Genomic DNA, 23,955 nt, shown 5'->3' on the forward strand with positions numbered 1-23,955 from the left:
CCAGGAAGTTGTAATAAACATATAAATCTACCATGGATTCTCTGTGAATGGGACCTCCTCCCCTCGATTGTACAGTGTGCCACCTGCACGGCTGTCTGTGGCAGTCTTGCCTTTCAAACTGTGATGAACCAGTGTGAGTCCTGATTTTCACGTATCTGTTGTGTAAAAATGAGGCCCACTTCTCAGGGACCTCCTCGTGCATACCTACGACTCTGCATCTCATTCGTGCTTCTTTGACTTCTGTGGGCCCCGTAGGCCCTGAGCCTCCTCACCGTCACCTTTGGGACCCACAGGCAGAGATGGAGTTGGTCCAGCGTATTGGCGTCCCTGCCAGTAAGATCATCTGCGCCAACCCCTGTAAGCAAATTGCACAGATCAAGTACGCTGCCAAGCACGGGGTCCGGCTGCTGAGCTTTGACAACGAGGTGGAGCTGGCAAAGGTGGTAAAGAGCCACCCCAGTGCCAAGTAAGCTGCGAGCCACTCGTGGGGAGGCCTGCGCTGAGTGTGAGGGCAGAGGGGGTGGGGGGAGCAGGCAGGAGCAGAGGACCCTGCCCTGGACCCGGCCGCAGTCCCAGGAGTTTGGGGCGGGCGCTCCTGGACAGGACCCAGCGAGTGGGGGTGGAGGGCTGACGAGGACCAAGGCAGAAATAACCATGACAGCCCAGGCAGAGCAAAGCTGGCGGTATTCTGGAGGTCAGAGTCCCGGGCTGAGGGTGGCGGTCAGGGAAGCTGCACGAAGGAGGTGGCCTTCGAGGTGGGCCTGAGGAGTGAGCAGAACTAGTGGAGGCACCCACAGTGTATCCCAGTGAACCGCCTGCATGGAGAATGCCTGGGGGTCTGAAGCGGCCCGGGGTGCTTGAGGCCTGAGCAGAAATTTGGTGTGGCCGGAATAGACCCTGTGTGAGGGGTGAGGGCAGCTGCGAAGGCTGCTGGGCCACGGCCTCGGGGCAGGGACTTGATGCACTCGGGCTTTGCCAGGAGCCAGGGCTGGACGTTTTGCTCTGGCAGGGGCTTTCACGTGGGGGTTCCAGGGAGGGCCTCCTCGGGGGTGACGGGAAGGCCAGGTGGGGGGCCACTCTGGTTCACCCAAAGCAGCTTCCATTTGGTCGGTTTTACGTGATCTTGGGGTTCTCAGTAAGACTGTGTTTAAAAAATGGTTCCCCTCATACAAGAAAAGTTGGAAAAGCCTGGCTGGTGTAGAGGCCGATTTGGAGGAAGTGGAGCGGCGGGGGAGAGCTGGTGAGGTTGGGGCCAGGGCAGGGGCCGCGGGGACGGGCCCAGGGACGTTTAGGGAATGGATTGGAGGCCTTGGAGGCTGACCGGCACTGCAGGGACAGGAAGGGGTCAGGGGCCGGGGGGGGCGGCTCTGAGTTTGTTCCCCTCTTCTCCGAGAGGACGTGATTGGGGTGGGGGGGTCCAGCCGGCGGAGGTGCGCTGCGTGTCTCCTCAGGATGGTTCTGTGCATTGCTACTGATGACTCTCGCTCCCTGACCCCCCTGAGCTTCAAGTTTGGGGCAACGCTGAAATCCTGCAGACACCTGCTTGAAAACGCCAAAAGGAGCCACGTGGAGGTGGTGGGGGTGAGGTGAGTGGCCGGGAGCCCCACCGTCCCTGCCAGGCCCACTGCCTCTTTCCCAGGAGTTAATCAATTCTCTACGAGACCTCCCTCAGGGCCTCCAAGGAAAGAAAGTGCAGTGTCCCACTGCCTCAACCCCATGATCCCCAGAAGCTCTTGTCCCAGGAGGTCCCAGGAAGGACCTGGCTTTGCAGGAGTTATGCTAACCTATAGGCCAAAGGTTGTGCAGCCACACCTTTGCTCTGCCTCTTTGCTCGAAGGGGTATTGAAGAAGTCATGATAATGACCTAATAGTATAGCTTTCTCGTTTATTCTGTGCTTTGGACCTGCCAGGCACTGTGCTAAGTGCTTCAGGTGTGTTATCCCGCAGCCTTGTGGGATCTTATACCCCCTTTATAGATGGGGGAACAAAAGCACAGCACTGACTGAGAGGTACATACAGACCTGGCTGACTCCGGGGCCCTGCTCTCATCCCAGAGGGCTCAGCCCCAGCGGCGGTGTGAAGGGATGGGAGGGACACCAAGTGCCAAGGGACCTTGTCTCTTGTCCACTCCTCACTTGCCCCATGACCCTCGACAATGCATTTAACCTCCGGGGCCCTCAGTCTCTATATCTGTGGAACGGGCACGATGCCCACTGTGCCCGTCCAAGGCTGCTCCTGGCTGCGGCTGAGGCGGTGGCGCCTGGGGCCCTGCATGCAAGCCGAGGGTTTTCCTCCCTTCCCAGTTTTCACGTTGGCAGCGGCTGTCCTGACCTTCACGCCTACACTCAGTCCATCGCAGACGCCCGGCTGGTGTTTGAAATGGGCGCTGAGCTGGGCCATGGGATGCACATCCTGGACCTTGGTGGTGGCTTCCCTGGATTGGAGGGGGCCAAAGTGAGATTCGAAGAGGTAACCCTGGGGTCCGAAGTGTGGTACTGGGCTCTGCGGGAGGAGGGGTCGGCGTACCCAGTGCTGTTCAGTGGATCCTAGGTGCTGCATGCTGTGCTTGGTGCTTTATCTGGATCGTTTTATTTATTATTATTATTTTTTTTAAAGATTTTGTTTATTTATTCGACAGAGATAGAGACAGCCAGAGAGAGAGGGAACACAAGCAGGGGGAGTGGGAGAAGAAGCAGGCTCATAGCAGAGGAGCCTGACGCGGGGCTCGATCCCATAACGCGGGGATCACGCCCTGAGCCGAAGGCAGACGCTTAACCGCTGTGCCACCCAGGCGCCCCTGGATCGTTTTATTATTAGCCCCGTGTTACAGCCCAGCAAACCGAGGCTCCTCGAGGTCACGTCACTTTCTGAGTCTGCGGCAGAGCTGGCTACACACCCAGCTCTCTCTGACTCTAGTCCCTGCACATATTTGAAGCTTAACCAGGCCTATTTGCATAAGGCCTGAAACTGTCTGAGGGCCTGGCGCGCTCTATTCTCCCTCAGGTGAGCTGATGAGAGGTCAAATGGGAGGGCAGGGAAAGGAAAAGCCCACATTCTGTCTGCTCCTTTCCATCGGACATGAAATCAAGAAAACTGTGCCACCGCAATCCCCACTCCAACCACTAGGGGTCGCCTCTCCCCAATAAGAGCCAAGTCCTGGGACATCCACACGTCAGGACTGACCCTAAGAAAATAATCCCTTACAGACACAAAGAGTGAGCTTCAAAGATGAGCATTGTAGCAGTGTTCAGAACAAAAACCCAGTGGACTTTCCTGGTCCATCTAACACCCGGGAAGTGGTTAAATTATGGTACATTTGTATGACCTCCACGTGAGGTCACTCACAGTCTGAGTAAAGCAGGTTATAAAACTTACGTTCAGCCGTATCATGTTTATAATAAAAAACAGTGTTTGTACAAAGAAAGAATTAAAGGAACTACTCCAAAAAGTTAACAATGATTCACAATCTCGATGACAGAATTAAGGGTGATTTTGACCTTCATTCTTCTATTTTCTGTGAAAAATGTGTCATTTAACACATTGGTCATTTATGAAAGAAAGATCTACATCAGGGCTTCTGGAACCTGAGTACCAAGTATTATGTTAAGAACACCTCTTCCCACTGTGGGGACATTGAGGCAGGTGATTTACACGAGCATAAGGGACTTGACCGAGCTCCGTCTGCTTCCTACCTTCCTGGCCAACTGTCTGCAGTCACCAGTTGGGGCCTTAGCAGCGGCCAAGTGCTTCTTTCTGAAATCAAAGCAGCTTTCAAGAAATAGACTTGCAGCTATATCAAGTCCTCAGTACGTAAACTCCACATTTCACACGTCATTGCCCCCTGTCCCTGTCCCACCAGATTGCTTCTGTGATCAACTCAGCCTTGGATCTGTACTTCCCGGAGGGCTGTGGCGTGGACATCCTTGCCAGGCTGGGGCGCTACTATGTGACTTCGGCCTTCACCTTGGCAGTCAGCATCATCGCCAAGAAGGAGGTTCTTCTGGACCAGCCTGGAAGGGAGGGTAGGTGCCAGGTGGGCAGCAGACCCTCATTTTTTCCCGAAGCTAGGGACAGTGGCTGGCTGAGCAAGGTCTGGTTTTAGGGGATGGGGAATCTGGAGAATGGATCCTTTCTGCAGGGAAACTTACAACCAAGTCCCCTTACCCCCAAGACACTTATTTAGTGTCAGTTTTCCCTATGCATGTTTATATTTTTTTAAGATTGAGATTAAAACAACCTTAGGGAGAACAGATCCTTTATTAACCCATTTTGCAGATGAGGAAATTGAGAGCCAAAGAGAATACAAGTGAATTGCTTGATAGTAAAAAGTAAAGCCTGCATTCCGCCCCATGTCTGTCTCCTCTCCAAAGTATAGGCTCTTACTCATCCTACTGCTGCCCATGACATAATGGAAATATTTAATGACAACTTTTATTTGTCTCAGCCTACTTTATAGATGACAGAACATAGGCCTGGAGAGGTTGAGTCACTAGCCCAAAGTCACACAGCTGGTAAGGGCCAATGCCTGGATTCAAGTTCAGGCTGGGCTGACTCAGGGTTCTCTGCCCATGCTGCAACACCTGCTGTCATCCCTGCCCTTCCAGAGAGATCAGTCCTTTCAGCAACCCCTTGAGTGAGTGGGGTCAGGAGCTCTGATCTTGGGGCCTTGCCTTCTGCTCCAGGGTCCCAGGCAGGAGAACTGAGGTCTGTGTGTCTTGCCCTGAGAATCCACTTGGAGGGGTGGTGGGCTCCAGGTAGAATGTCTTTCGTGTGTGTGTGTGTGTGTGTATATGTGTGTGTGTAAAGATGGCATTCTTCTGGCTTCCTTTATAAATCTGGGTAATTACCGTATCTAGTCCAGCCAGGAGACCTGGTTTCTCATTTCAGCTCATGCACTGCCCCATTGCGTGCCTCTGAGTAAGCGGCTTAACCCCTTGGGGTATTGAGGTGGGTGGGCTGCTCTTTTTCCTTTGCCGGGGCTTCCACGGGCTCACATGCAGGCAGGAAGTATGTCCTGCACGGGGCTGCTCAGCAGGGGTGAGTGTGCACCACGTGAGCCTCGTGTCGTAGGAGGCGGCAGTACCCACCCCATAGCTGAGGAAGGGGCAGCCTTTTTGTTTCAGTTACCCATCGTCCTTGCTGAGCCTCCCATGGTGCCATCGCCCCCCTCCCACCCCTTCACACCGCTGCTTGTGCGGCCCCTGACCCCTCCCCTCCCCACAGAGGAGAATGGTTCCACCCCCAAGACCATCGTGTACCACCTCGGTGAGGGCGTGTATGGAATCTTCAACTCAGTCCTGTTTGACAACACCTGCCCTACCCCCATCCTGCAGAAGGTGAGCCTACCCCATGTGGGCCTGTTTTCAATTGTGTGTGTGTGTTTGTGTGTTTAAATAACATTCTGGGGGTGTTTTTATATAATTTTTAAAAAGTAAAACACATTCATTGTAGAAGATGGCGGGATGAAGATTACCCATAATCCCACCACGTAGAGACAGACTCTTTGAACATTAGATTTCTTTTTAGTCTTTAAAAAATGTATTTGATTTTCAAAAATAAAGTTGGATTGTATTGTTTTGTAACTGCTTTTTTCCACTCGATATGGGATATAGCTCTTCCATGCCATTAGCTAACCTTGGCAACATGCTTGCTGAAGCCTACATAGGACTGTAACCCGTCTAACCTAGCGGCTGGTTTGCTGTTTTTGAGTGTTGTGAGTAAACCTATCTTGACATCCATCTCTGATCAAGCCCTGGAGTGAATTTCTAGAAGCAAAAAGAAACAGTTCATCTTTAGTGGGTTTTTCCAGAGGGACAAGGGAACAGGAATGGACAAAGAGGGGAACGAAAATCAGACACACCGCTGTAGTTTCGCATCTCCAGGCCTTTGTTTGTGTGGCCCCTTTTCTGGAAGGGAACTTCAGTGCCCTTCCAGGCACCCAGATCATCATGAGCATTCAGTGAGTTTTTTCTCTCTTTTTCCATCCTGTCTAGCTTTTTAAGACGCACTCAAATGTCAGCTCCTCTTCCTGCCCCTTATCTATCACAGGCAGAAGGAGCCCCCCCACCCGGTGCCCATGCCATGACTTGATTACGTCCTCATTCCATAGCTGGGTTGTTCCGTGTGGTTTCCTCCAGCTAGTCTGAGTAAACCTCCCTGATGTGCTCAGGAACTCAGTTTTCCGCTGTGATGCACTAGCCCCGCCTGCATTCCTATGGTTTCCCACATCCTACCGCACTGAGAAAGGACCAGGCCGGCTGCGCCCCAGGTCACACAGCGGGCGGCAGCTGCTTCCCAGGTCCTGTCCCCTCCAGACCCCCTCTGCCTTCCAATACCCCTCTTCCTGTCAAATGCCCACTTCCCATTCCCTTCATCAGCAACTCAGATGAACAGGACTGCGGGCCCAGTCACTAGACACCCCCATCTGGGGTCTCCGGTTGCTGCCCCTGCCTCGGGCACCAGGGTGCTACTGACCGTCTTTGTGACCAGCCTGCCCCTCCTCTGGACGCTGTTGAAGCTTCTTCCTTTGGGCTGTCAACCACTTACCAGGTCCAGCCACGTGATCGGATCCAGGGTGGGGCCCCTGTCCGGTCGTGGGACAGATGGCGACACACACAATAAATCCGCTGCAGCTGGACGTGTGTCGGAGAGACCCACCCTGGCTGGGGGTGTCAGCATCTTCTTCCCCAAAGAAGGTCCCCCTCACGAGTCATGGTGGCAGCTTTGCATCCCTGCTCTTCGTTCCCCAGGACTTTGTGTTTGGACTCAGGCACAGAAAGTTCTATTAAACATAATCAATGCATGGTTCAAAGTATACTTCTTATCGCTGGAGGCATCCTGGCTCTTTTTTGGTTTATTTTCTTTCTTTCTTTTTTCAAATTCAATAAACATTTGAGTATTCTCGGTATGCAAAGCTCTATACTGAGGCCTGCGCAGGACAGTAGGTGAGACAGAATTGTCTATGCTTTGGAAATGCAGTCCTGCTGGGTAGGGGTGTGTGTGTGTGTGCGTGCGTATGGTGATCAGTACACAGGCTACAACAGCGTCATAAGAAAAGCACAGAAAACGACATAACAAGTGTTACTGGAATTTTTTCAAAGATATGTCCGTATATATCTTTAAAAGGAAAGGACTTTAGAAAAATCATAATACCATTATCAAATTAAAAATGAACAATTCCATGGTATCCCCCGTCATCCCCCTCATAAATGGTTTTTCTAGTTGATTTACTGAAATCAGCAGCCAAAAAAGGTCCACATACTGCATTTGGTCAGTTGTCTCTCTCTTAACCTATTGGTTTCCCCAACTCTCTCTCTCTCTTTTAATCATTTGTTGATGAAACTGAGTTGTTGGTCCTAAAGTTTCCTGCATTCTGCATTTTCCTGATTGGTGGATTCCCTGGATTTACCTTTAGTGTTATCGACTATGTTATTCCAGGCCCTGTATTTCTTTGAAACTAGGTAGTTAGATTTCCTGGTTTCAGTGGATTCCTAATCAGTTTTGGGGTAAAAATGTTTCATGGGAGGACCTGTCTGTTTTCTTTTTAGTGAAATAAGCATTCTTATCATTTTACCGCCTCATTCCTTTGTCTCTTCCCGTGCAAAGCACCCACTGTTTTGACTCATCTGTTACCATTTTTTTCATATAGGTTTTTTTCTTTCTTTTTAATATAGTTTTTTTTCCTATTGCGGTAAGAACACTTAACATTAAGATCTACTCTTGTAACAGATGGTTAAGTGCATGACCCAGTACTACTATCCGTAGGCACACGTGCTACAGCAGATCTCTAGAATTTGTTCATCTTGTAGAGCCGAAATTTTATGCCCATTGATTATCAACTTCCCATCCCCCCCCATCAATCCCTGGCACCCACACTTCTATTCTTTGTTCCGTGAGTTTGACTATTAGATACCTCCTATAAATGCAAGCATGCAGTGCATGTCCTTCTGTGACTAGCTCATTTCAGTTAGCATAATGTCCTCAACCTTCATTCCTGCTGTTGCGTGTTGCAGGATTTCCTTCTTTGATTAGGCTGATAATATTTCATTGTATGGATATACTGCATTTTTTTAATCCATTCATCCATCCATGGACATTCAGGTCTTGGCAGCTGTTAACAGTGCTGCGATGGACACAGGAGTGCTAATGCCTCGTAGAGATTCTGATTTCAATTCTCTTGGATAAATACCCAGAAGCAGGATTGCTGGATTACACTGAATTTTTTGAGAAGCGCCATCGTATTTTCCACAGCGTCCACATCATGTGGCATTCTCTCCGGTGGCGTACCAGGGTTCCACTTTTTCCACGACCTTGTCAACGCCGGTCGTCTTTTGTTTTTTGAGACAGCCATCCTAACAGGTGTGAGGTGACATATCCTTGTGGTTTTGATTTGTATTTCTTTTATGAGCTTCATTTCATGTGCCTGCTTGCCATTCGCATGGCTTCTTTCACGTAGTTTTGTCACATCAAAGTTTATTCCTCGGGGCGCCTGGGTGGCACAGCGGTTAAGCGTCTGCCTTCGGCTCAGGGCGTGATCCCGGCGTTATGGGATCGAGCCCCACGTCAGGCTCTTCGCTATGAGCCTGCTTCTTCCTCTCCCACTCCCCCTGCTTGTGTTCCCTTTCTCGCTGGCTGTCTCTGTCTCTGTCGAATAAATAAATAAAATCTTTAAAAAAAAAAGTTTATTCCTCAATGTATTTATAATTTGTTTTTTTACTTTACAAAAAGGATGTTAGCCTGTACGTAACCTTTTTGAACTTTTTAAAATGCGTACTGTACAGTCTAAGATGCATGGCCGCTGCTGTGTGTACTAAGGCCCGTCCCTGGACTGCTGTTTCACACTGTCGGCCAGCACGCTGTGGCCTGTCCAGCCGCTCTCCTCTCCAGGCGCTGGGTTGTTTCTGGGTCTTCGCTACTGTGAAATACGCCACTCTGAATATCCTTGTTTGGGACTCCGCGACACAAGGACAAGGAGTGGGATTGCTGGGCATAGATAGGGCACGTGATTGTTCCACCTCATGAGATAGTGCCAGTTTTCCGAATGGGTGTACCGCTTGGCGATCCCCCCTCCCCGGGTAGAGGTCGGGTGGATCCTCGATTTTCCAACACTTGGCATTGTCAGACTTTATTCTCCCAACTGAGTGGATGTGAAATGGTTTCTCCTGTCTTGATGTGCACGCCCCTGATTACTAAGGAAGTTGGATATCTCTCTGTATATTTATTGGACATACATACTTTCTCTTCTTTCAGAGACTTGGTAACCTTCCCTTCTGTTACTGTCCTTCGAGTCTGAACCCCTCCAGCCAGTGGCCTGCACACGCTGCCTTGCCCCCTCAGCTCTCATTCCCTCTTCACACCTTTCCAACGGGATATCAATCGCACAGCCACACAGAGGATGCTCTTGAAAGTCCCTTGCATGTGGCCAGCGCGGGGGCAGCACTTCTGTCTTCAGCAGCTTACCTTCCTCCACCTTCATGCTCTTGGCTTTGCCTCCTCCCCTGTCATTCCCACCTTGCCTCTCTGGCATGTTCCCCGTGGCTTCACCCCCTGAATGATGACTCTCAGGCCTCCATTCTCAATCCTCTTCTCTGCCTACATGCATTTCCTAGGTGAGCTCTTCCAGACTGAGGCTTTCAATATCTTCTACAGTCTCATCATTTTCAAATCTCGATCTCTAGTCTGGCCCATCCCCCTGAGCTCCAGACTCGTGTATCCACCTACCCACTTGCCATTTCTACTGGATGTCTTACAGGCACTCAAATTTAACTTGTTCAGAAATGAACTCTTGCATTCCAAACCAAACTTCTTCCTCCCCACAGTTTTCTCTCAGTAAACAGCACAGCCAGCCAGCCAGCCAGCTGTTCAAGCTATAACACTTTGGCATTATTCTCGATTCTTGCTTTCTTCTCTTCCCACAGGCAGTTCACCTGCAATTTTTCAGTCTAATTCCAAAATACACTTGGAATCCATCTAATTTCTTCCCCGCCCCCGGGGCAGCACGCAAGCTGCCATCACCCCTTCCTGGGAAGTGTATCAATCACTAACTGGTCTTCTCGCCCCGACTCCTGCCTTCCTACCATTTTCCTTCCTACCATTGTTTACCACTGTAGACAAAGTGATTTTTTTAAATACCCAAAGACCATATCTCTCCTCTGTTTAAAACTTTCGGTGGCTCCTGTTGCTCTCAGAATAGAATCCAGACTCCTCACCCTGGCTGCCAAGGGTCCTGCGCACGTCTTTAGCCGCATCCGTCCCCACTGAGCCCCTCACTTACCTGCTTCAGTCCCAGTGGCCTCCTTTCTGCTCCTGGAGCACCTAAGCTCCTTCAGACCTAACGACCATTGTATTCACCTGCCCGAGTGCGCTTCCCCTTGCTCCTGAGATGATTTCCTTATTCTCTTCTGGTATGTCTCAGGTCGGATGTCAGCTCTTCGGGGAAACCTTTCCTGACTGCTCTCTCTCAAGGGGGCTTGCTTCTCACCATCAGATAGTATCGTCATCCCGTTGATTTTCTTCATAAAGTGTCAGAATCTGTAATTATTCTTATTTGGTTTTGTTTCCTTGCATATCATCTGCCTTCCCCACCAGCACGCAGGCTCTGTGGGGGCGGCCACTTTGTCTACTTGTTACCTCTGAATTCCCAGCAACTGGCACAGCAGCTGGTGCATAGTAGGTGCTCGATAACTACTTGATGAATGAATGATGAATGAATGGATCACCCACTACACTGTGAGCCCCTCGAGGGCAGAAACTGTTTCCCCAGTACAGGACCTGGCACATAGTGGGTGCTCTACATTGGAATGGAATCAATATTTAAAAATTATGGGAGCAACCTAAAATTTAAAGGAACAAAGGAGGAAGAAGCTCTGTAATCCTCTATGCTAATTTATCCATAATGTCCCCCCTCTTTCACCAGACACACCGAGTGGCATGTGGCTGTGAGCCTCACATTCAGTGGTGGTGGCTGAAGCCACCGTGCACTTACTGCATACATGGCACTACTCACTTAATCTTTATAATAATCCTATACGGTGGATACTGTTATCAGACCCATTTTACGGATGAGAAAACTGAGGCATGGGGGTGAAGCAACTTGCTCAAAGTCGCACAGTAATAAAGGGTAGAATTTTTAAACTGCAGACTGTGAGCTGCTTGGGGGTAGGGTGCATAGCTAATTTGTCTTCGATTATCTCGGTGTCACCAGAGAACGAGCTCTTAACTACTTTCCTATAAATTTATTGCCTCCAGATAAAATCTTCCCATCACTGGGCATTTGGACATTGCTAATTTTTTTTTAAGGTTTATTTATTTATTGGAGAGAGAGGGGGGAGGGGCAAAGAGAGGGAGAGGGGAAGCAGATTCCCTCCTTAGCGTGGAGCCTGATGCAGAGCTCCATCCCTCCACCCTGAGATCATGGCCTGTGCCGAAACCAAGAGTCGGACGCTCAACCGAGTCACCCAGGAGCCCGGACATTGCTGATTTTTGGTTATGTTCATTCACGTGTCTGAGTATTACCTCTGCCTAGAATGTGCTTTGTGACTCTCTTTGCGTGGCTGGCTCAAGTTACATCCACTGAAAGTAGATTCCCTTTAAAAAACTGCTTTCTTATGATGAGTCCCTAGAATAGGATTACCGGGTAAAAAGAAATGAGCATTTTTAGGTCTCTTGATACATACTGCCAGATTGTTTTCCTCAAAGCTTGGCCCAGTCTATACCGTTAGCAGCTGTGCTCATTTCATAATAAGCTCCCTAGCAGTGCACGCTGTGACTTTTTCTTGTGGCTAATTTATCTGAAATGGTATATACCTCAGTATCTCTTTCATTTCTGTCTTCTTGACAAGGATAAAGCATTTTGTTTATTGTTTTATTTCCTTTGATGTCAATATCTTTTTATATTCTCCGCTTACCTAATTTGGAGTTTTTTCTTACAAATGAAGATGAGCTTGCATATGCGTATATGTGTGTATTTCATATTGTAGTTGATACAAATAGTTTTTTTGTCAATCTGTTGGTTTTATTCTAATTTTATGATTCTTTGTTATTCTTTCATAGAAGTTTCAACATACTATCATACGTCTTAACTAAGTGCTCTGCAATTAATAGTGAGGGAGTTTGTCCCTCTTTACCTTTTGTGCTCTGTGGGTTAGAGATTACCTTTGTTTTATACATATTTTTTCTATTGTAGAAATAGAACGTGTATTCCTTGCTTTGGCAGCACATGTACTAAAATTGGAACAATACAGAGAAGATTAGCATGGCCCCGTGCAAGGATGACATGCGAATCTGTGAAGTGTCCCATAAATTAAAAAAGAGAGAGAGAGAGAATGTTTATTGGGGAAAATCTAGTACAAACAGCCATATAAAGTGATCCCTTAATCCCACCATTCAGTGATGATTATTATTAAAATTTACTTCGATTCCTTCTCTTTCTGAGTGTCATAGTACACATTATTTTTAACTTTTAAAAAGACGTATTGGGAGGTTTCCCTTAAACACTGATATGTTAGGTGGACTTTTTAATGTATAGACATTTTAAATGTTCGCTGAGTGGTCTAAAATGACATATACTTAGGGTTAAAGATATAACTTAATAACTGTGTATTGGCACTTTATAAATGAAAGGTAGAGTTGGGTGTGGGGAGGGACCCAGATGGGGCAAGTACCCCAGGAGTTTTTTAAGAATCTCGGGAACCAAAATTCAGGGTACAAGTTTCTGTCACTCCACTCTGTCCAGAGCCCCTCTCTGTGTTGACAGGATTGGGCTTTCTTACTTGCTATTGTATTTTATTCCAGTGATTTGTGGTTACAAAGTGGGACTCTGTCTTGAGTGTATTGCAATAGCATTTGTTAAGTGGATCTGGTTAGTTGTTGTCTTAAGAATTCTTAAGTAATGATTTCTAATGCTTTTTTGTTTTATTACTGCTTTGCCATACTGTACACTAGTTTTATTTTTTTCATCTCTTGTCTTTGTCCTGTCCTTTTGATATGTTTTTCTTTGTTCAGCCTATTCCGTAGCATTTTGGCAAAAGCTTTGTGCTGTGTTTAGAAAACCGGCAGGGTGCCTTCTATTTCCAGGAATGTGGCAGTCTAGGTACTCTGAACAGCCTCCCCACTGACAACAAAGAAAACTGTATCCTGACTTACAAGAAAGCGGGGGATCCTTCAGAGGTCAAAATTAAGTGAAAGCAGGCATCTCCACTTAGAGTAAAAGCCAGCCTATTCTCCACCCACTAGCCAGAGAGATCCTTTTAAAATGTAAGTCAAATCATGTCTAGTTTTATTAAAACTGCCTAAAACCCCGCGCTGGCTCCCGTCTCCCTCCAAATTAAAGCCAAAGTCCTCCGAGGGCTTCGAAGGCCCTTTGTGATTTGCCCCTGTCTCCCCTCTGATCCCCTCCCTTGCCACTCCCCCTCCCTGCAGTTCCTCGAGCTCCCCCAGGCACGGTCCTGCCTTAGCACCTTTGCACCAGCTTTTCCTTCTGCTTGGATCACCTTTCTTCCACATACCACACAGGCACACTCCTTGACCCCCTGTGCATCTTCGCCTGAAGGTCATCTCAGTGAGGCCTTATGCTTTATCTAATCCTGCCACCTGCCCCTCCCCCTGCTCTGGTCTTTCTTTTAATCAGTACCATTTATTATCTCCTAATTTACTATATAATTTACTTCTTTATTTTGTTGTGTGCCTCCCTCCTGCTGGACTGTAAATACTATGAGGACAGGCCTTGGTCTATTTTGTTCACTAGTGGGTCCCAAGCATGTAAAATCATGACTATTCAAATATGTGGTAAATGAATTCATTAACCCAGAGAGAAAACCTAACTGAAACTGGCTTTCTGTCTGGGAGTGTACGCTGAACAACTGCGGCACTGGTCTTCAGCTTTCACAGCTGCACGGTTCCTGGGCGCTCAGTCAGGATGGAGAATCTGATAGGACCCCTCACATAAAGCCAGGAACCCCCAAAAAGGAAATCAACGTTAGTGTAAGGGTAAACCAGAAAAGCACCTATCCCACAGAGGAGGACAGCAAAAAAACACATGTCTTTTGGATCTTGGTAGTGGTTGGAAGAGGGCACAAAATCGAGACTTTACAGACATAACCTAGCCTTTTCTTGGGTTTGTTGTCCAAATTCATATTAACTGTGTTGTCTGAAAAACCTCAAGGCGGAGAATTTATTTTAACTTGCAGAAGCAAACACAACATCTCACTGGAGTGGAAATCTTTAGCCTAGGTTTTTAAGAATTCTCATAAGTAAAGTGCCAAAGTACATGAGCTTGCAGTCAAAAGTCACAAAACACAAAGGAACAGGTCCCCATGAAGGCAAACCAGCAGAAGTAATAGACAGCAGAACCAGACCTGGAATTATTTCATGTATTAGAATTATCAGATGTTAAAGATAAACAGAATGTTTACAGTGTTTAAAGAAATTGAAAATGTGACCAAGGGGCACCTGGGTGGCTTAGTTGGTTAAGCCTCCAGCTCTTGACTTTCGTTCAGGTCATGATCACAGGGACATGTGATCAGCTCTACATACAGCATGGAGCCTGCTTAAGATTGTCTCTCCCTCTCCTTCTGCCCCTCCTCCCCTGCTTGTGTGCTCTCTCTTGAAAAGAAAAGAAAAGGTGACCAAAGTAAAAGCAAATATAAAAATATGATCTAGCAGATTTTTTTTTAAAGTAGGCTCCATGCCCAGCATGGAGCCCAACTCAGGGCTTGAACTCATGACCCTGAGATCAAGACCTGAGATCAAGAGTTGGCTGCTTAACCAGCTCAAACACCGAGGCGCCTCTCCAGCAGATTTTTAAAAGGATTAAACAGAGCTTCTAAAAATGAAAAAGTATGAAAATTGAAATAGTGCACAGAGTCAGCAAGCTATTAGAGAAGGTTGAAGCGAGAATTAGAGAATGGAAAGATGGAGCTAAAGAACTGATGCCAATGTAGCACAAAGACAGGGAGATAAAAAATACGGAAGGCACAGGAAATGGCAGAATGGGAACACATCAGACACAATGTCTAATTATAGTTTCAGGAAGAGATGGCACGAGGATACAGAAACCATACCAGTAATTTGGGCAGGGAAATTTCAATATAAAGAATTGTCAACTTGAAAGACGGTTAATTACTAAAAGGGGCAAAAGCAGTTACTACTGCTGGTAAGGGGGAGCGAACAAGGAAGAACACAGAGGAGGGCTCCTCCCTCCAAGGCTGAGGTTGAAACCTTTGAAAAAAGGCTGTGATCGTCACAGAGATACGCAGCCTGCTAGTGGCAAAGAAGCTTGTCAGAGGGTGCCTGCCACAGCTGGGTCATAGGGGCAGCCTGCTGCTGAGTGGAAGGGATGCTTGCTGGAGGGTGTGGGCCACGGCTGGACTGTAAGGATCCCTGAGGGGAAGGCTACCAGACCCTCATATGCTGAGCCATAGAGGCCACACAAGATAGCATGCTAAAAGAAGGACAGTCTCTTCTTCCTGATCTGTCCTTGCAGTGTCTTTCTAGCAACCTCTGTTGACAAAGCCTAACATAGAGCTACCTGGCAAAGAAGGAATGTCTATAAGGTTCAGCTCCAGTAACCCAAAGCAAGACAAAGAAGGGTGGATTGGGGACTGAGAAGCAAAAAGTTAGTAACTGGCAGACTGTCAATAGAATGGGAGAGAGGAAGACCCATCTTCAGATTTAGGAAATCCCACAAATCCCACACTTAGACAACATATTAGTGAAACGGGATACCAAAGGCGAAGAGAAGATCTTAAAACTAGTAAGAGAAATGAGACAGATAGAAGATTACCTGTAGAAGAATGACAGACCTAGAGCTTTTCTCTCATAACAATGGAAGGTGGGAGATACTGGAATAGCAGCTTTAATATATCAACCTAGAATTTTGTATCCAGCAAAATCGTTTTTCAAGAATGAGTACGAAATGTAGGCATTTTCAGACAAGGAAATATGATATCCGCTAACAGAAGTTCTAAAGGATATATTTCAGGCATAAGGAAAATGATTCCAGAGGGATGGTCTGTGTTGCAAGAAGGAATGGTGACCAAAGATAGCTAAATATATGGGTCTATCTAAAGGATCATTGACTGTCACCACCACCACCACCACCAGTAACATTTAATTTGTGGGGTTAGAAACAGTTTTCAGGGGCGCCTGGGTGGCTCAGTTGGTTAAGTGTCTGCCTTCGGTTCAGGTCATGATCCCGGGACCTTGGGATCAGGCCCATGTCGGGCTCCTTGCTCAGCGGGGAGTCTGCTTCTCTCTCTCCCTCTTCCTCTGCCTGCCACTTCCCCAGCTTGTGCTCTCTCTCAAATAAATAAATAATAAATAGGTAATATAATGGATAATAGATTATATATAATAGAAATATAGATGTACATAAATAGATAATATAATTGCCAACATTGAAGGCAATTAAAATGGTTTAGTTTAGACACCAGCACTAAAAAAAAATAGAAAAAAACATAGTTGAGAGCACAGGAAAAACCCATACATATCTGGAAAATTGATTTTTGACAGGGCTTACAAAGCAGATCATTGGGGATTGTTTAATATATAATGTTGGGACACCTGATTGTCCACATGCAAAAAATGAAGTTGAATCCCTATCTCAATGCACATGTGAATATAAATCCCAGAAATCCATACAGAATATCTGTTTGACCTTGAAGCAGGGAAGAACAGTAAAGAATCTCTTACAAAGCAAAAAAGGAAAAGACCGATGTTCGTCTACATTAAAATGAAGAGCTTCTGTTCATCTGTTAGCAAAAGGAAAGAGGAAATCACACCCTGGGAGAAAATACGGAAACACATATACAACTGGATAAGGGATCAGTACAGAGAATTTATGAAGGATTCTTTTTTTAAAAAATATTTGAGAGAGAGAGCACGCACACACAGAAGGAGGGTGAGAGGGAGAAGCAGACTCCCCGTGGAGCAGAGAGCCAACCGTGGAGCTCAATCCCAGGACCCCGAGATCACGACCCGAGCCGAAGGCAGACACTCAACCAACTGAGCCACCCAAGCGCCCTATATGAAGGATTCTTACACAAGAATCTTAAGAAAATAAGAAGAAAAGCAGTAAAATATAGAAAGCAATAGAAATATAGACAAAAGACTTTAATAGGCAGTTCACAGAAGAGGAAATCCAAATAGAAAATGAAAAAGTGCTCAACCTCGTTGGTAATCAAGGAAACACAAATTCCAGTGAAAGGGAGACACCATTTTCTACTGACTAGATAAGAAAAAAATTAAAGGCATGACAATATCAAGAGCTGATGGAGGGTACAGAGTAGTTGGATCTCAGACACTGACAGTAGGAGGTGGTATTTCTATTTTGGGAAACAAGTTGGCATTATTCATATAAAGTTAGACATGTGTATACCCTACCTTCCAGCAAGTTCTTAGATAGATATTGTAAAGAATCTCTTGGCACGTGTATCTGAGGAGATATATAAGAATGTTCACAGGAGCAATTTTTATAGTATAAAACACTGGAAACAACATTAACATTTGTTGGCAGGGTAACAGATAAATAAATTACAGTGTATTCCATATAATGAATTTGATGCAGCATACTGTGAATTATGGCTACATATATCAGTTGGATGAATCCAGGCAATGAGTTTCAACAACAAAAAAAGCAAGTTTCAGAGATTACATACTCTATAATTTCATTTTACATAAATTTCAAAAGTGCACTAAATACTGTGCCAAATAGGAGAATGAAAACAAAATTCAGCATAATGGATACCTCTGGAAGGGTTAGGGAAATAGCATGTCATTGGGGTGGGCCATGTGGGGGTTTCAAAAATCTTGGAAATTATATATTTATTTAGCTGGTGGTGGGTAACCAGATATTCATCTTATTGTTATTCTTTATATCTTACATGTGGTACAAATATTTTTTGGTAGAAATTAAGTATTTAACAAAAATTGAGTCTGTCATTATTGCTTATTAGTATTCTTTGATAGACTCACGTTTATTCTTTTATCATGCCACCTCTAACATTCCGAAAGATATCTTGGGGATTTTAATTAGTAGAAGCCTACTCAATCTATTTATTAAATTGGGGAGAATTCTCTTTTTCGCTTTATTAAGTTTTTCCAGCTAGGAGAGGTAGAGCTCTTGTATTTTATTTCTCTCATTAAGGTTTTATTATTTTCTTTGAATAAGTTATTGTGGTTCAAGTACATCCAAGAATTTAATAACATAATGCTTTCATTATTATTGTGAGTGGAAACATTTCCCTGTGTTTCTGAGCTGAGACAATGGCTTGCATACTGAGACTTATTGATTTTCCCCCAAAACTACCCCTTCTCTTTGGATTTTCCAGGTAGGCAAACATGTCATCTGCAATATATATTTTTTTCATTTTCTATATATTCTACCTTTTTGTTTCTTCTCCCCCCAATAGCTATTGCCCACATTTCTCACGATATATAAAATAAGAATGGTGACAGAAAGCTTCAAACTTGGGAGTCAGAAGACATGGGTTTGAGCCCTGCCTTTATTATATAGTAGCTGAGTAACGTTAGTCAGGTTAACTTAATCTCTCTGAGCCTGTTTCTCCCATTTCTTCATCTGGAAAATGAAGGGCTGAACTTAATTACTAAGGTTGATTCTGGTTCTGAAATGAGGCCATTCTAACGTATTTCCATTAAGTTTGAGTTGCCTCTTTATTTTAAATAGTCTCTTTGCACTGCAGGGTTTGACTTTGTTTTGTCTGTAGTTTTAATCAAGAATAGGTGTTACAGGGGCGCCTGGGTGGCACAGCGGTTGGGCGTCTGCCTTCAGCTCAGGGCGTGATCCCGGCGTTATGGGATCGAGCCCCACATCAGGCTCTTCCGCTATGGGCCTGCTTCTTCCTCTCCCACTCCTCCTGCTTGTGTTCCCTCTCTAGCTGGCTGTCTCTATCTCTGTCGAAAAAATAAATAAAATCTTAAAAAAAAAAAAAAAAAGAATAGGTGTTACAGGCTATTGAATGCCGTATTGACATGTACTGGGAAAACTAGATTTGAATTGTAGATTTATATTTTCCATATTATGATGAAGCCAGTGGTTGCCTTGATCATATTGTTCCTGTCTTCCAAGAGAGGTAAATTGTCTATATTGTTCTTAGAGGAAAATCACTGAAGGTGATTCTCTGGCTCTGAGCGCAGATTTGGTTAGTTACAGTTTCATTTCAGACTTTCCCTAACGTTCGCAAGTTAAATTCTGACCATGTTTTTGTTCTTTCTTTTTCCTTTTTGTGTGCTGCCCTTGTTCATTCCATTTTTTTCTTTTAAAAATATTTTTGTGCACTTTATGTAGACGAGTGATTATTGATTTATTCTTTAAAAGTTGGGCAATTATTTAAGGACTCCATCAGGGCCAGAAGACATTTTAAATATTTGTCCTTGTTTCTTGTGTGGATCCACTCACTTATTGGGCCTCTCTGAGGAAGGCAGCCAGTTGGTGCAGCTAGAAGGCCCCTTGTCTGGGACCACTTGGAGTTCTGCTACTATCTCCCTCCAGAACCTAGAGCAGGTCACTTCCATTCTCTGACTTTTCTCATCTGTAAAATGGGACCTGCAGCTGCCTGCCAGATGAGGTGTGAGGCAATGGTGGGCATGCTCTGTAAACGCCCTGCCCTCTCTCACAGAGGGGGCCTGGCAGCAGATTGGGCAGCTTGTATGTTTACAGGTGCTTATCCATTTCCACTCAGTTTCCAGACTCATAAAAAGAGCTAAGACTTAATAAGCCTGTCACCACGTGCTTTTGGAATATTTATTTTGCAGGGTTTTTTTGTTTCTTTTTTTCTTAAAGAAAGGGGGGGTTTATTTTTTTAAAGATTCATTTGTTTGTTTGTATATTTATTTGTTTATTTGTCAGAAAGAGAGAGAGCACAAGCAGGGGGAGCGGCAGGCAGAGGGAGAAGCAGGCTCCCTGCTGAGTAAGGAGCCTGATGTGGGACTCGATCCCAGGACTCTGGGATCATGACCTGAGCTGAAGACACTTAACTGACTGAGTCACCCAGGCATTCCGGCGGTGGGGGGGGGGGGCTTTAAATAGCAAAAGGGTAGCTTTGCATTATTTCCTGTGAAGTTAAAATTTTTTTCCACTGATTTTTATTTATGCCACTAATAAGAGGTAAGAGAACTCTTATTATAACACAAGGGTGTCTTTTCTTTTTACTTTATTGGGGAAGAATTTTGGAATCTCTTTTCTCAGGATCCTCATGGATTCATTTATATAGCATTTCCCCCAAAAGCTTTAAAAGTTAGCTTAACGCTTTTTAAGAAGTGGAGCTAAGGGAAATAATTCAGAGCAACTGAGATTAATTTTACTTATTAACAGAAAGCTCATAAACAAGAATGTTAAGTTATATGAACAAGGATATATTTGTCTCCCTTTTCCAGAATATATACTTCCCAGCTCCTAGATTGGAGCCTGGCACATAGTAGGTGCTCAATAAGTATTTGTTGAATGACTCAATTAATGAATAGGGACAGCTTGAATTTTTGACTTTAATATGTGCGTGTTTTTCATTAAAGAGACTAACAGCTTATTAGCTTTTTATCATATACATGAATATTATTTCTGCTTATGCAATCTGTGGCTTTTCTTTCTCAATTTTACTCATCCCTGCTGCTGGCTATGGTATTGTAACACTTTTTCTTTTTCCCCTGTTGGTCTTCTCCACTACCTCCTTCTAGACTCTTTAGATGGCTTCTATTAATCTCTTCTTCCTTTCTTCCTCCCTCCCTCCCTCCTTTTTCTTTTTCTTTCCTTCCTCTGGTTCTTTCTCGTTCTCATCACTCATGTATTTTTCATTCATTCATTCATTCATTCATTCATTCATTCATTCATTCAAAAGATATTTTTCAAAAAAGCACCTACTCTATGCCAGACTGCTAGGCATGGGGGAGCCAGGAGCGAACAAGACGGTCGTGATCTCTGGGGTCGTGGGATTTAGAGTCTGACAGGAAAGACAGGCCTGAGCGGGTACATTTCACAAATACCTAATTATAAATTATGACAAATGCTATGAAGTCTAAGCCTGTTGGGGGTGCATGGAGCTTTAGAAAAGGCTTTCATGAAGCCGTTGTGGCTGAGATCTAAAGGAAAATCAGGAGTTGGTGGGGTTGGGGCCTCAGGGAACAGCAGGGGGAGGGTTGGGGAGGGGGAAAGGAAGCGAGGTTTTCCTGGGAGCCCAGAGCAAGTAGAGTAACTGGAACACAGTAGCACAGCGGGGATGGACAAGGGGACTAAAGGGCACAGAGTTCATTCGTATCCATCTTTCAGTCAGGACTCCTCCCCTAGGACCTGCCCGGCAGGATCCCACACTGTGACAAATTGCACTGGTTGTCGGCAAATGGTCTGTGTTACAGATTTCTTTCCTGGATTTTTAAGTTATTTAAGAAGAAAGTTTTAATTTTATGTAATTGGTAGTTGTGTCTTTGGGCAAGTCACGTAAACTCTCAGAGCCTCAGTTTTCCTGAAATGGGAGGAATTTTGTCTACCCCATGGGGTCCTCTGTGACCTCTGCCAGGTCACCCTGTGATTATCTGTTGGAGGCCCATCTTCCTGCCCAGACTGAGAGTCAAAGGAGGGGGCGGTCTAGCTCACCTGTGTACTTCTGGTTGCTGTGACGGGTCCTGGCATGGAATGAGGGCATCCGGGAGGCCTTCATAAAAGAGGGAGCCCCAGAGTTGGGCCCAGGGGCCAAGCTGATTTGAGGAAGGGGGAAGGGCTGCAGAGGTGTGGACAGACCCAGGGTCTAGAAAGTGGCAGGCCAGTGAAGACCAAAGCAGAGAGGTAGTAACAATAACAATAATGATAGCGCTACCTTACTGGGTCCATGTCATGTGCCAGACACTGGTCTAAACGCTCTACATATATTCATTTATCCTTTCAGTGACCCTACGAGTTAGGTACTATAATTATTCCCATTTTACAAATGAGCAAACTGAGGTTCAGAGGGATTAAGTACCTTGCCCAAGGTCACATATCTAGTAAGTGTTGGAGCCTGAATTGAAGACCAGGCATTGTGGCTTCAGAATGTACAAGGCAATGAATGCAGAGAAGTAGGAGGGACTTAAATGCCAGACTAGAAGGCCCCTCCAATCTTTATTGTACTGGATATGGGAGCCATGGAAAGCTTTTGAGGGAGGGAGTGCTGAGGCTGTGCTCAGTGTGCCCAGGAAAGCTGACTGTGACTGTGCCTCTCTCCTGCAGAAATCATCCGCGGAGCAGCCCCTGTACAGCAGCAGCCTGTGGGGCCCTGTGGCCGATGGCTGTGACTGCGTGGCTGAGGGCCTGTGGCTTCCGCAGCTACACGTAGGGGACTGGCTGGTCTTTGAGAACATGGGCGCCTACACCGTGGGCATGGCTTCCCTCCTTGGGGGGAACCAGACCTGCCGAGTCACCTATGCCATGTCCCGGGTGGCCTGGTAAGGGGGCCCTGCTAAGAAGGGAGTGGGGAAGGAGAAGGGAGCAGGTAGGGAACAAGAGAAATTTGAGATTTGAGACTGGTTTCCATGTAATCCAGTTTGACAAGTAGCTCTTGGCTATTGATTCCAAGTGAGGCCTGAGCTTGGCACCTGACCGTGGCCATGAATGAGACGGAGCTTCCCTTGAGGAGCTCAGCACCCTGTGAGAGACACAGAGGAGCAGACAGGCACTCCTGATAAAAACCCCCATGCTGTGGAACCTGAGAGCCCTCCCTGATGCCCAGACGGGGACCTCCTGGAGGAAGGAAGATGGGAGTTAGCTGGCAGGAGGCAGCAGGGGTTCCAGGCAGAAGCATGCTGCCTTCAAGAAACTCCCTGAGGTTGGTTGTGGCTGGAGAGGGAGCAGGGCTGGATCTGAGAAGGGTTTTGAAGGTCGAGTGAAGGGCTTTGAGCAGTGGGAAGCACGGACTGATTTGAAGCAGGGGAGTGACACGGTCCGGTTTGGATTTTAGAAAGACCACTCTGGCTACTGGGGCAGTAAGGGAGGACAAGGACAGATGGCGACTGAGCAGACTGGTCGGGGGGCTGCTCTGTGGCCCGGGAAAGACTTGCCTGCTGGCGGAGCCTCCTGAGAAAATGCACACAACTCCCCGCTTGCCTGACCGGGCCAGTGCTGGGACCCAGTGAGGCAAGAGGGGCACGAGACAGACCCAAGTCACATTTGTTAAACCCTTCTGTCAGGCATTGTATGATTATCACCTCTCGCCTGCACAGAATCAGTGCTATCACAGAGAGGTTTGGTCAGTGGTGAAGAGGCCCCTCTGTGGGCTAGGCGGTGCCTGCAGAGGCAGGAGCGGCTGGCGGGACCTCTATGCCGGGCCCCAGGAGTGAGTGCAGCCTGTGTTCTGGAGGATTGAGCACCCTGCCCCCCAACAGTGCTACCAACCCCTATCAAAGTCACCTTTCATTCAACCAGGCAACAGACCTTTGTTGTATCTACTCCCTGCAGGAGCACAGGATTGGGCTGATTCAGCCATTGTGACATCAGGGGTGTTGCGACAAGGCCTGAACCAAACTTAAAAAGCCAACCACACAGGCCTCCTTGTCCCATCCCGGCTGCATCATAAGCAAACACTGGCAGAGGAGGTGCCGGGAGTCAGTTTATTCATTGCTAGAAACAAAACATTTTGATGTATTCAAATGGCTGTGCCAGAAATTCCCCCTATCAAAGGAGTCCCGCCCAAAAGGCCTGCTTTAGAGCCTGGCTTTGTGCCGGGTCCTAAGAGGTAAGAGCACCCGAGATGGCATGGTGACCTGCACACACAGACACGGCGCAGAGAGCAGAAAGGTCACTGGGGAGCACGGGACAGCGGGGGGGGCGGGTGTCAGGGCTAGGAGGAGTCAGCCAGGCGCAAGAAGCTGACGGGGGTGGTCCAGGCTGAGAGATGTCGGGATTTGAGTCCAGTTCATTCAAAGAACTGCAAATAGTTGCATCTAGCTGGAGTGGCCTGTGCAGAAGACTGGAGAGAG

The 23,955-nt window shown here is 46.5% G+C and overlaps 1 protein-coding gene and 1 non-coding gene across 15 annotated transcripts in view; both read left to right on the forward strand.

The window, feature by feature from the left end:
- The window catches only part of AZIN2 (antizyme inhibitor 2), a 41,332-nt gene that overhangs the window by 9,693 nt on the left and 7,684 nt on the right, over positions 1-23,955 (forward strand). For 6 of the 14 annotated variants that reach the window (XR_004619804.1, XR_004619802.1, XR_004619803.1 and 3 more), the window contains exons 4-8: positions 294-466; positions 1,452-1,586; positions 2,304-2,469; positions 3,860-4,022; positions 5,224-5,336. Coding sequence is in view for 11 of the 14 variants with exons in the window: in XM_019802425.2 (XP_019657984.1) it covers positions 294-466; positions 1,452-1,586; positions 2,304-2,469; positions 3,860-4,022; positions 5,224-5,336 (750 nt within the window). In the remaining 3 variants the exon portion in view is untranslated. 14 annotated transcript variants of the gene reach the window in all.
- Positions 12,203-12,304, forward strand: LOC117801209. Its single transcript, XR_004623739.1, has one exon. It is a non-coding gene; the product is annotated as a U6 spliceosomal RNA (small nuclear RNA).

This window comes from Ailuropoda melanoleuca, chromosome 2 (assembly GCF_002007445.2).
Source record: "Ailuropoda melanoleuca isolate Jingjing chromosome 2, ASM200744v2, whole genome shotgun sequence".
In the NCBI taxonomy this organism is placed as follows: domain Eukaryota; kingdom Metazoa; phylum Chordata; class Mammalia; order Carnivora; family Ursidae; genus Ailuropoda; species Ailuropoda melanoleuca.